At 40.0% G+C, this 13,024-nt stretch overlaps 1 protein-coding gene across 1 annotated transcript; it reads right to left on the bottom strand.

Moving 5' to 3' along the window:
* Nucleotides 1-1,322: 1,322 nt before the first annotated feature.
* On the bottom strand, nt 1,323-10,461 carry LOC104482844 (potassium channel, subfamily K, member 16). Its single transcript, XM_010124426.1, has 5 exons — nt 10,249-10,461; nt 6,147-6,261; nt 5,428-5,594; nt 2,859-3,024; nt 1,323-1,546 (listed from the first exon to the last, which is right to left on the bottom strand). Exons 1-5 carry the CDS (start codon nt 10,459-10,461, stop codon nt 1,323-1,325), a joined length of 885 nt encoding a protein of 294 aa, XP_010122728.1.
* Nucleotides 10,462-13,024: the final 2,563 nt, after the last annotated feature.

Raw genomic sequence — 13,024 nt, 5'->3', positions numbered from 1 at the left:
TGTAGCCTGCCAACCACAGGCTAGCTTGGGGCTAGTCTACATGCCCAGTCCTATTTCACTCACACTTTACATTAAAGTTCCACTCATAAACGAGTTTAAAAGGATTAATTGATGGTTAGTATGAGTTATAAACATACTGAATAAATAGCAGTATGTACATAATTACAAGCATACACATGGAACGTGTTAGTGAAGGTTATGAACAATCTAGTATGGTACTCAATGAATGGATAATTGTTTTTTCAAGTTTCTATAGTTTACTTTAATACAGAGTGTGACTACAGATTTATATCTCAGTGACAAGCCTGTTATAAGGTGCTTATACACCCTTCTTTGGCTTTTCTGCTTCTTTGTAGGTGGCTGCTGCTACTTCTGACTTAAAATAACTGTGATAAAATCAAACTCCTTGTTTCTCACGGGTGACACTATGTGCATGACGGAGGATCAGATTTAATATAAGAGCCTATCATCAGCCTTGTTTAGAGGTAGATGGACAGCATCAGCTCTCTGTGGTGCATGATAGTTCTTCAATGAACTGGCCCAAAGCAAATGGCAGACTCTAATAATATTTGTGATCTGATTGGAAATAAGGAAGTCTGCTTGCATTTAGATTTAAAGTGCTGTTTTCAAGTGGCTGTGAAATGAACTGCCATAGGGACCTGCTTTGAGCTCTCAGTTCCCTCTGAAACATATTGCAACAGTCCAGGCAATGCTGGATAGACGCATAATTTCTGCACAATTTAAGAGAGGAGCATTTTAGCCCAGGAACTAAAGAAATGTTATCATTTTATATGAAAGATTGCTAACTTCAAACACTATCAAGTGAATCTTAATTGGACGGATGTTATTAGGCAGGTGGTCACTATTGTTGACATTCCTCTACGGTTTTGTTTGTTTTCTGATTGGAAATGAGGAGAGACTTCTGTACCTGACTTTTTCCACTTGAGATTCTTGGTGACACGACTTCTTATTGGAGGTGGGAGGCAGTCACTCAGGATTTTTTGAAAAAGAGTGACCATAATAACTGAATTCCATTAGAGAAAGAGAAAGGATAATAATTGATTACTTTAGGGGTAGTTGTCTTTGTTGAGTGAGCAGTGTAAAAGAAACCCTAGGACAGTTGTTTTACCATGCACACTACTTCTTTGGAGTTTTTAATTAGCTGATGCCTACACAGTGTGTGGAAATTGCAATGCATCTGAAACATTTCCTCCTTAGGAAACAGTCCACAACCTGTGGTTTAGCCCTTTATCTACAGGGCTTACTTAGTATGAGATATAGATGAAAGATGCACTTTCAGGACTGCTTTCTGTGTACCTTTCTCAGCTAGGGATGTGGATTCTAGGCTGCTCAGGTTCATCTTCCAATTTGATTGTGGCTCCTTCTGCCAAGCTTAAGTCAGGCTTGTGCCACTTCAGTTGAAGGAATTTTTCCATCAAGTCAGCTCCCACGTTGAACACCAAAGCCAGCCAGGCCAAGCCAAAAACAATCCAAATTGCAGTGAGGCTCCTGTACACTGGGATATAGTGCTTGTTGGGGTTTGTGCCTGAAAAATCCAGGAAATTTGCATATTAATCTTGAGAGCTTTGGTCTGCCAGACAACATGCATACTCATACACCCTCTCTGCCCCCTGCAAAAGTCTATGTTTAATAAGTTTGTGTGATCTATGAAGTTTTTTTTTTCCCTCCCTTTTTTTCTTCCTGAGTTCCAACTCTCAGGTTAAGCTTAGCACAAGTTGCATCAAATCTCTGAAGCCTAGGCTATGTAACAGAAGTAGCTGTATCTACTGTTAATCAGGGATGCAGAAAATCTAGTGTTCCTAGCCACTGACAAAGGAAAAAATCAACTCAGAAAGCCAACTTTAAATCCGTATTAGCTATATTTTATCCAAGAGACACACAGGGGATCCCTGATGGCATAGAAAGGTATGTTTTACTACCTCAGTGATTGCTTTTTGTAGGGTGATATACCTCAGTAACCAGGATTCAAAATCACCTGTAAAATATTATATGGGATATGCAGCCATTTTAATTAAGTGGTTATGGGAATCTTAATCCCTAGATTGATATTTCCAAAGTATGGACAATCAGTGCAGCTGATACAGGCAAGGAACAGCACCGCAGCCATCCATTTAGTCTCTGTCATCCAGATCATCATCAGACTCCACAGTGCCCAGATTCAGCATGGGGTGGCTTTTTATCTCCTTTTGGGACATAGTTACAACCTCTAGAAGAGGGGAGCTGCTACTTGTGAAGTAACAGACAGTGGTTTTAACAAATAAACACACTATACATAATGTGTTAAGAGCATTTGTTCAAATAAGTGGGTGGAAAAATAGCCCCTCATGTATCTCTACTGCTATGTCTCAGCCTAGATCACTGAAGACTACGTAATCTCACTGGGTTTGTTTTCTTTCGCAGGCTTTCCAGGGTTGTCAGTGATATTATCTCTGCTGTAAGTACTGATGATTTCATATTTGACATGATTTCTTAGTGGGAATGGTAGGCACCTGCTGAAACAAATCACTGTCAGGAAAGTGTGGTTCAAAGGCCTAATACTGACAAAGAGATTTCATTTATATACCACCTGCCACTCATGGATCACATTCGTACCAGCTTGGACATAGTCACCGTTGAATGGGTGTTCAGTGGCACATCTGAAGTGAATTTGGTGACTCTCAGCTTAGCTGCAAACAGAAAATGCCCATGCCATGTAATACATTAGCTCATTATAACCAGTCTGGCCCAGCTCGTTCTTGTACCAGATTTATAGTGGAATGGGTATCTATGCTCTCTCTGGCTTTATACTAGAGTAACTGATTTCAACAAAGCTCAATACAGTTCACCTTCTTTATTACCTACTACGTAGTCTCCAAATCCAATGGTGCTCAGGGTGATGAAGGTGAAATAAAAGCCTTCTCCATAGCTCCAGCCTTCTACATAACTGAAGACCAATGGTGGGAAGACTAGAAAAAGCAAGGTCCCAGTGATCAGGAAGATGGCCACTGCCAGTGTTTGAACCACCTGAATGATAAAAGAAAGATGGCAGCTAAACAGCACTGAATAGTTGTCTAGTGGAAATTGCTGGGCCTGTTTTGCTCTTGAATCACAAAACCCACTCCAGCTGGGAGCAATGTCCAAAAGAAGAAGGATAAACCAATGCTACCATGTGCTGCAGACTAACCTCACTGTTTACCCTGCACATAGATATTGTACCTAATCATGAATCCAAAAAATCTCAAAATTAGGAAAAAAAAAAGGATGATTTTTTAAAAGCTTTTTGCAATGAGTTTTTTACGTTCAAGTCATATTTTCAAACTTATGGCAACCATAGGAATTAAATACTCACTTTACAATTTAAATTCAAGTAGAGATGCTCTCAATTGGCTCCTATCTTTGAGGGAAATTGCCAAGTATTGCATAACTCATGATACAAAGATTGGCAAGAACAAATCAGGGCTCTCTTTACCATGACTGCTTCCAAAGATTTATAAAGTGGTTTGCAAGAGTTCAGCCAAAAATGTGTTTGGATGAAATCTAAGTGAAATCAGTTTGTCCTGCTTTTATTTTAAATTTAGAAGCATTCAGAGCAGAACTGTTTTCTGTCAGCATAGGGCAGATCTGTGTCTCTCAGTATAAATGTCTGCCTTCTGGGAGATAAGTTACGTCATACATGGCTGCAATAGATAGGTACACAGAGTGGTCAGTGGGTGGATCTTGACAGGGAAATGGCCCAGTGTTTGATTTTAGGATTGAAGATCAGGAACTCCTGGATTTCCAGGGAACACACTCTGGTGAACTTTTGACTAGTGATGTGTGGGCTGATGCAAACACATTGCAATTGTTTAAAAATGCCCTCAAGGGCATTCAAACCAGAGTATGATTTTCTATGCATGTGCCTATTATGACTGGATGAAAAGCCAAACCACTTTGTTTGTAAAATGGAAGGTCCAGGTATCATGTTTTCTTTCTCTCTCTGTATTATCTCACATATAAAATAGTCCGCTGATCTTGAGAAACTTGGCGTAAGCCTACTGGGTGACTTTGACAAACCACTTCTCTATTATGTACCATGTCTCTCCAGCTGCATAATACTACTTACCTCATTTGCAAAGCACTTTGGGAATTACTGATCAACACGTTGTAGTTGATATCTGTTCTCATTTAGTTCATGCCAGAAGTGTAATAGCATTTAATTAGATAATAAAGTTTGCATGAAACTTTATTCTGAGATGTACAACATCACTTGTTACCCTGGCTTTTAAGAACTTTCTGGTACAAACCTATAATGTAGAAGACAGTAAGTCAGGAATGAAGAAGAACTGATTGTAATTAATTTCCCAAAGTATGATTAAATTGTGTCCAAAAGGAGACGAAGCAACTGCCTGGAAGAGGTTTTTCAGAGTGAACAAGCAGATACAGCTCCAAAGCTTAGGATCATAGGAGTTCTGCCAGAAATGAGATGTTAGTGCAGGAGTGAAAAGGAAAAAGAAAAAAATCACATCCCTTAGGTGCTATTAGAAATCTCAGGAAAGATGCAGCATAATAATCCTTCTGGTGATAGAGCTGCATGTATTTGGAGAACAGACATAGGTTATGCAGCTAAAGAACTTCTTGCTCATATAAACTAAATCTACATTTGACAGTACTATATAGCTTCACCCGCAAATCTTTCCCAGCGTAGGTGAAGAATGCAGTGACTCAGAGATTTTACAAATGAAAAAGAGGAAAAAAAACTTGTGCTAAACTCTGAAACGTTTCAACATATCTAATCTCCTTTTTCCCTAACCAGAGGGGTCAATCCATCGAAACTTTACTTGGAAACATGCACTAACTTTGTTATAAATGACCTTCATGTATTTTCTTTTATCAGTGCTTCCCTTATTCCAATACATCTGGACTCACCAATAAACTATAACTAAGGAGGAGTATTTGTTTACATTTCAAGAAAAGAAAAGGAAGGAAGTGCTAAATTGCTGGCACAATCAGGGAAGGTAATTCAAGCCAGATTAGCAGTCCAATAAAAATAAGTTTTCTTTGCACAGTGTAGAGCTAGATTCTGGATAGATGCTAGCATAGACTAGATAATGAGAGCTTGGTTCAGCAATGTGTTTATGTGCATGTGTCTTGCTAAGGTCACTGGAGCTTAAGGACCCTGCTCAAAATTGGGGCCATGCTTGCTTAACAGTTTTGCTGAGCCAGGATTTTAAAAAGGCAAATCTAGAGTCCTTCAAGCAAAACCAAATTGCTTTAAAGCTATTGTAGATAAATAGAATATATCAATCTTCTGATATAGAGGTCCACATAATTGCTGTGGTTCAGAAAAAATGTAGGCACATAAAAGCAAACCCAATCTAGCAGTGACAGTGCCTATCTGAGTTTATTACTTTCAAAATAGTAGAAATAAATGATAGATTGACACTGTACCTGGGCACGGCCTGGCTTTTGCACCCATCTTTCCAGAGTAATCAGATGAGCATTGAGGCCTTTCCCCAACTGATTAAGGAAGGCCAGGTTGAGCGGCACTCCGAATAAGGCATAAAACACACAGAAGATCTGCCCTGCCACTGTGCTGGGGGATAGGTTACCATACCCTGGAAAAAAAAAAAAGAAAAAACCAGGTATATGAAAAGGCTTTACCGTCAGGCTGCAGGCCATGATGAGAAGTTCCTAGGCTTGGAAGTTCAACTACATTAAGCTTTATGAATCTGGGGACCTATGATTTTCTGCAATGAAATCTGCCTACAAATTTCCATAGCTTATGATAGAGCCCTGTGCGTTCACTACTACTAACAGAAAATTTAACATGAAAAATATTACTCTTGAAGAGTAATTTTTTGTAATTTTCTATAGATGTCTGGTTTTGTGGTAAGTGCAACTGAGTGCTTCAAAGCAACCTCAAGATGTTGTGCTGTGCTTGTATAAAATGATATTGCATGCAGCAAGTAGGCACTCAGCTCTCTTCGCAGGTGTAATGCACTGGATACACAAGAATAACAGGTATAATTGGAAACCAATAGAAAACCATAACCCACAGTAGTCAAGATTGTCTTGTAGATGTATTCTGTCTACCAATTGCACATTTCTGGGGGCTTTACAGAACAGCTGCAGGAAACACCAGTTTATAAGGAAAGAGAGTACCTCACCTATAGTGGTGACAACAGTTCCTGCAAAAAAGAAGGAGTTGCTGAAGTCCCAGTTACTGGGATTCGTAGAGTTTCCTTCTGGGTTGACCCCTTTTTCCCATGCTTCCATGAGGACCTGAGGCAGAAGAGGTCAAAGAAGCAAAGATGAAGAACCCATTAGACCAAATCAGGAAGAATGTCAGAAAAAAAGAGAGAAGTAAATATTGCTTTCCACCATGAGCAAGCAAAGTAGATAACAGATAACAGGGTAGAGTATGACTAAAATGGCCTTGTGCTGACATCGCAAAACTTGGAAATAGAGCTGGCCAGGAACTTGAACTCTTATCACTGGAGAACTGGCCACTGAAGTTGGATCAGTTTCGTAACTATTTGAAGGCTAAGGGGAAGGCAGTGGAGGGAGTCCCCAGAGTGATCAAACTGGGAAAAGAGAGTGAAGTCATGCCATAAAACATAAAGTCATTTCCTCTTCTCTCCTTCCTTTTTAATTTGGGTACATGTAAATGTATGGTTATGTCTGTGGGGAGGGGCATGGGGAAGAACCTCATTTCTGTTTCCTACATGTAAGTACTAGTGAGGATTAATTACTGTTTTTGACCATGACTTCCCAATAATCTTCAATGAATATCAGGCTTCTCCTAGTCTGAAAGATTAGCTAATGAAATATTCTCTGCTATTCCAGACAGCTCTTACCAGATGACCAAAACTACTACATGCAAAAGAAATGCTGCTCCTATTTACACATCACGTATCTTGTTAGATGCCTTAGTGAAGACTGTGTTCCTTTGCTCCCCCTGAGGATTTATCTGAAGGAGACAGGTTACTCTCTGCTCAGTGGCTGGAGTTTCAATAATCCCTTTGTTTGTTACATACCAATTTTGTGGTCGAGGTCACAGCCTTCATCATTTTGCCGAATGCCTGAAGGAATTGCTTGTTCATCTCTTCTAGAGATTTTTTTATGATGCAAAACCTGAGCAGGATTCAACAGCAACCCCAGCTTTAGTTGGTTCCAGGAGTATGAGACCAAAGAAGATATTATTTCTTGATTCAAATGTTGACCACTGCCAGAAGGATTGTTTATCTGATGAACATACCCACTACAAGGTATCTAATCTTGCATAGGTTCTGCAATATTAGCTGATCTGTGCTGGTGGACTGAGAATCCTAAGCTTAATAGCCAATGTTATTCCTTCAGTAAAAAAATCCTACAGAATTGGTCAAGTCCATCAGATAGGGCTACTAGGCATCACCACAAGTGATGTCATGATTGAAGTGCCAGCAGAGTTTCTTTTCAATACAACAAATAACTTTATATTAGCCATTAAAAGCATGCTCTTAGAATGGGAAGAATTTGACATGTCAAATTATCTAGAGTTTACTATTTTATTTGCTGGTTAGAAGGAACACACGAGAGCTACTGAGGTGTGAGTCTTTTGCAATGTCTAAAACAATCACTGGTTTAATTAATCTCTGTAAGGAACACTTCTCAATTCAATCCATTTTAATGCACAAGTGTTCAGAGGAACTACATTCACATCACGAAAGCCAACATGGAAGGGTAAGGCAACGCTGAATGTTGAACACATCAGTCATAGTCTGACAAGGCAAGATTTATTGGTGTCATGGTTGCTTTTAAGTACAACCCCATGAAAGAAATGGCATCCTGATGCTCAGGAGAATCATTCCTAAACAAACAGTTTCATGTGGGACAGTTATAGTGGCTTCTAGCTCTTTTCCATCTACAGCTCAAGGAATGGCTATGGCTGGAGTGTGAACAGAGCAGCTCTTGAATGGCTGGTAAACCTTAGCCATTGCCTTTGGGATCAGAAGTAGTCACTAAGTAAAAGCAATGTGCTGTAATTTACAGTAAGAGTATGAAGCCTACATAAAGGTATAGTAGGATGTGCAGAGAGTAAAAGCTGCCTGCCATTTCTGTTCCTGTCTCCCTCCCAATGCACATTGCATCCACTTGTGGTCATACACAAGGGTTTGGTTCTCTTGGTCAATATTTGTATCAGTTCCTTTGAGGCTGAAAAAGTATGGACATATCAAAATAGGGATTTAAAAAAGGTACCTCCTTGCTCAGTGAATCTACTTCTTAGTTATGCTGTCAGAATGCCATAATTTCCTGACCAAACTATGTGTACCTGAGACACATTAGATAACAGAGTTTGGATTTGCACTTTCCCAAAGCTCCAGGCTGTTCAGCTTAGGACCTGCAGCTCCGGGCCACCTCTCAGTTAGGCAGTTTTAGCCAAGCAGAGCCAATGCAGTTTATGAACATGGAATGGCAAGAATTTGCTTCATGCACAATCAAGTCAAAAGTTAATTAATTAAGAGTTGTAACTCTATTATTAGTGATAATAGCTATACAAAAAGAAACCTGGGTTGATTTTCATATTCCAGGATTTTGGCTTAAAGAACTGGCAATAAGACAAGATACTGACCAGACTGAGTCTAGTGGCTGTGTCTCACCACAGGATGAATACTGTCACTTTTCAGACTGGATCTTCAGGCATGATGAACAGGCCTCCTTAACCATACAGTTCAAACGTACAGAGATATGATTGCTTCCCTGCATGTGTTTTAGAGTCAGAGATTTAATATGGAAAGACTTCTATTCCCTGCTATTAGTAAGAGCTAGACAAATTTCTTAGGAGGTCTTATAAATGACAGGCGAATCAAAGGGCACCTCTACTTAACATTTACTTTGAGGAACAGCAAGTCTGGTGCATTGTAGATGGTAATTTGGTGCCCTCAGCCGGTTTTGTCTGGAACAGCTTACAAGTGAAATGCATCTAATTCAGCAGAGACTCGGCAAAATGTGATTCTCTGAGTGGCAGAGCAGTGCTAAGGAAGCTCCACTGGAGCCAGAGAGAGGAGAATCTGGACGTGTGTGAACCCTCCCTAAAGTTTCTAGGGTATGGGAGATTTAACTAAACCTTCCACTCCTTATGAAGTATCCCAATTTGGTTTAGAATGAGAATTGTGGTTTTCTTCTTTACAGTTGTTATCACAGAAATAAGAGAAAGCCAGGTAATATCACCACCTGGTGAAACTGAAAAAAAAAACAGACACATTTTCAGGCATGTAAGTTCTTGAAAACTTTAGTAAATTTCTGACCAATGCCAAATGTTCCACAAGACAAGTATCACAGTGTTAGTACTCGTGACATTCTCCTTGTAGACAGAGGTTCAGGCACTTTCTCTTCCCTTTCTGATCTGAACTTCCCTGTTTGCTTAAATCCATTCACAGAATCTGGACTTTTTGTTTATCAAAAGCATATACCTTTGTGGAAGCCCTTTGACTGGGACAGCGCAACCTTGCAGCATGTTTAGAGTTTCTATCAGGTTTAATGACATGGCAGAAAGCGCTCACACTGTTTAGGCACCCTGCTCTGCAAGTGGATAAATTCTGAGCACAAAAGAAAGTGGTAGTTTAAGGATTTCAGTTCAGTTCTTGCAACATTAGAATGAGAATATGCCTATAATAATACCAAGAAAGGTCTAGTAATTTATCTCCAGCCAGTTTTAAGGAATAGACTAAAATGTAATTGAAGATGACATTAATTGACAACCCATATTGAGCAAGAGCCCTTTATGTCTTATTATTTATAACACAGTTCATGATGGTTGACCTTATCTTTTCTTTAGAGGCCTGGAAGTGCAGGACCACCTTCAAAGGCAGTAGACAATTTCTAGTACAAAGAAGGGCAGAATTTGCACAGATTTGGACTGGAGCACCTTGGAAGGGCAGCCTACTTCTTGTAGGTTTGATTCGGTTTTTCTCGCTATGCATAATTCACGTGTAATAATTAATGAGGGAGCTGAAAACCATGAAGCTGAAATTATCACAGGGTAGCATGAAGGTCCATCAGCAGATTTGCATATTTTGGGAGTTTATAACTGGGAAAGAAAGCAGTGCAATAGATCAGCATAAAGAGGTAGGTGAATGGGCTTGAGAAACCTCTGCCTTTTTCTTGTACAGTTAGTCTTTTAATGTCATGGACAGCAGATCAATTGATGACATGCTTGGCCACAACAGTATAATTTCTTCTTACCAAAATAATGCTTGAGCCAAAATAACGGGAGCCTGTTCCTCTTACCTGTACAAACTGCTCCAGAGCTTGCCTGTCCAAGCATGTGTAGTTCTGCAGGAACTTGAGCTTCTCCAGCTGGAACTGGTCCCGAAAATGGGTCTCTGCCTGCTTCTCCAGCAGCTGGAACACCATAGCCCCCAAGAGGAGGTAAAAGAGGTACCCCACTACTAGCAGCGGAGTCCAGCTGATCTGCCGGTTGTGTACGGTGAGGAGGGGCATGCTGCTGCTTTGCTGCTGCCTGTCCCTGCTCAGTACTTAATAAGTTATTGTACCAAGACTTGTGCTGCCCAGGACACCCAGGAATCACATACCCATGTTCCCAGCTACTGCCCTGGAGAATTTTTTAACAGAATATATGGGTATCAGGCCTATACAAAATGAGACTAACAGGCAAATTTTATCCCTTCACATCTTTTCTCCATCCAAAATACAGGGAGAGGATTTACGGCTTAATAAGAATAATAGTGTTTTCCTCCTATTAAAACAGCCTCTATCCAGAGATGTCAATCAAATGAATGAAGCCTGACACAAGCACTCTGAGACTCGTATTGTTTTCCAGCCTGGAAAGCTGAAGTAAAACTGTGGCTGAATGACTTACCCAGGGTCATACAAATATAGAGTCACGAATAGACTCTTAAAGTCTTGACAAGGAAAGCCTTACTCTAAACACTAGACTTCTGTACAAGAAAACACTATAAACTCTCCAATTACAGCAGATTCCCCAGAACAAAGGAGAGTGGGGAGCTGAATAAATGGAAAAGTCAATAGCTGCCATCTGTACCATATGAATACTGCTGGCAACAGTGAGAGCAGCATGATGAAGCTCATAAACATCCTGAAGTCAGCCTGGTCACAGGACAGACCTTCTCCTTCTTTTCTAAACCTAGTAAGACCAGTCCCCTCACTGCCTGGCCTGCCAGTCCTGGACTTTGTCAGATGATTCCACACTTGAAAACCCTTTAGTCCATTGAGAATGAACCACTCATGCCTGCTGCTTTCGGTCTCCATATCGCCCTTTTAATCCAAATGCATAAGGGGAAAGGCGGGCTTAAGGTTAATTGTTAGCTAAAAAGATATCCCAGGTTCACTCATGGAAGCCTCAATGATTATCATGCACTGGAAACGAGCTGGGCTTGCATATTTTTGTGTAAGAAGAGCTTTATGGCTAGTGTTATTTATGCCACACTGCTTCTGAAAGAAAACACACACACACAGAGCAAGAAGGCCATGCGGCTAGGGCTGCAATTTTATTGTTAAACTCCTTTCTCATTCAAATGTTCTGGATACAGGTATCCCCTCCTGTGCTTAGTCTTCAGATTGTTTTTCCCCTACCTTCAAACAAGAGCTAGTGCTCAGAGAAAAAAGCTGAAAAAATGGTTTCATTCATATCCGTACCTGGGAAAACCCCTTTACCATTTGAACTTCGCTCCTAGCCTAGGGCCAGCCATCTCCCCTCAGAAGAGGATGACTGACTGGCAGCAGAAGGCGACTTGTCACTCTGAAAAGGGAAAAGTATTGTGGAGAACTCCCAGAAGAACACCTTGGACTCTGTCTGAGACCACTCTGTTGCTGTGACTGGTGGACAGAGTATCCTATTCATCTGGCCAAGTGAAATTATTTCTAATCACCTTTCAGAGGAGGTGTTACCATCTTCAACATGACTACTATTTGAAAAGCATTTTAAAAAAAAGGCAACAAAAATCAATTAATGTGAAATATAACAAACAGCTGGAGAGAACTTCAAAAGACACAGGGAATATGTGATGTGTCCTGGGGCTGATGTGGAAAGCAGTGTTTGTGCAGAAGTATGCAAAAAAATAAAGAAATCAATTGTATGTGCACAAGAAACTGCAGAGTGAATATGCAGTTAGAGATTAACTGCTCCATAGCTGAATGATCTTACAGATAAACGCAAGGGCAAAACCACAAAGCACACATTTAAAAGTGTTTTCACAAACATGCACATTTCCATATAGGTGAGCAGAGTAGTGTGCTTTGAAAATGTGAAAGATAACAGTCTAAGTACTTGATGCTGCCATATTTGCTCCCATGGAAAAGCTACAGAAATATGTACCTATAGATTTCAGGTTAGAGAAATCATCAATATTTTTGTTTGCAAAAGTTTTTTTTCCCCCTAGTGTAAGGTTACAACAAAGGATTAAAACAAAAATTCTTGGTGCAGTAGCCGAGAAGTTGTATCTTGCTACAGGAAAAAAGAAACTCAAATAGATATATTTGGAAATAAACTGAAGACTTATGATTTCTAAGTGAGTTCTGATTCTGGAAGAGGGAGCTCAGCATGGCTTACCACATCAGAAATGAAATTTGACTTCCAGGTAAAAAGGCTTAATATACAATATGCTTAAATAACAGTATTAGCAAATCCCCTTTGATGATGGGATGACAAAGCACAGTGTCTAATCTAACTTCTCTTTTTGCTCTTTGAATGTTCTTCTGATCAAAAAAAAATAAACAAAACCTGAGTTCACAAACATTAGAAATAAAAAATGCTGAAAGCAAAATCTTGAAAGTAGCTGAACTTGGAAGTTGACAGTTACTCAGAGGGCCTGCTGTGGAAGTGCTCCTTGCTAGTGTTAAACACAAGAGTGCATTTAGTCTCAGAGCTAAGGAATGAATTCTCACAAAACATATTTTGAATCCAGAGCTGAACATGACCTCCTTGATTATTCCTTCACTTATCATATCTTCCTCCTTCAATGATGTTGTACTATGTGACTGACTCAGTAGGATCCAGCTTTTCGCAGAAAAAATCTGAGCCGTC

Source organism: Chlamydotis macqueenii, chromosome 3 (genome assembly GCF_036417535.1).
Source record: "Chlamydotis macqueenii isolate bChlMac1 chromosome 3, bChlMac1.mat, whole genome shotgun sequence".
Classification (NCBI taxonomy): Eukaryota; Metazoa; Chordata; class Aves; order Otidiformes; family Otididae; genus Chlamydotis; species Chlamydotis macqueenii.
This window is presented reverse-complemented; position numbering and strand designations above follow the sequence as displayed.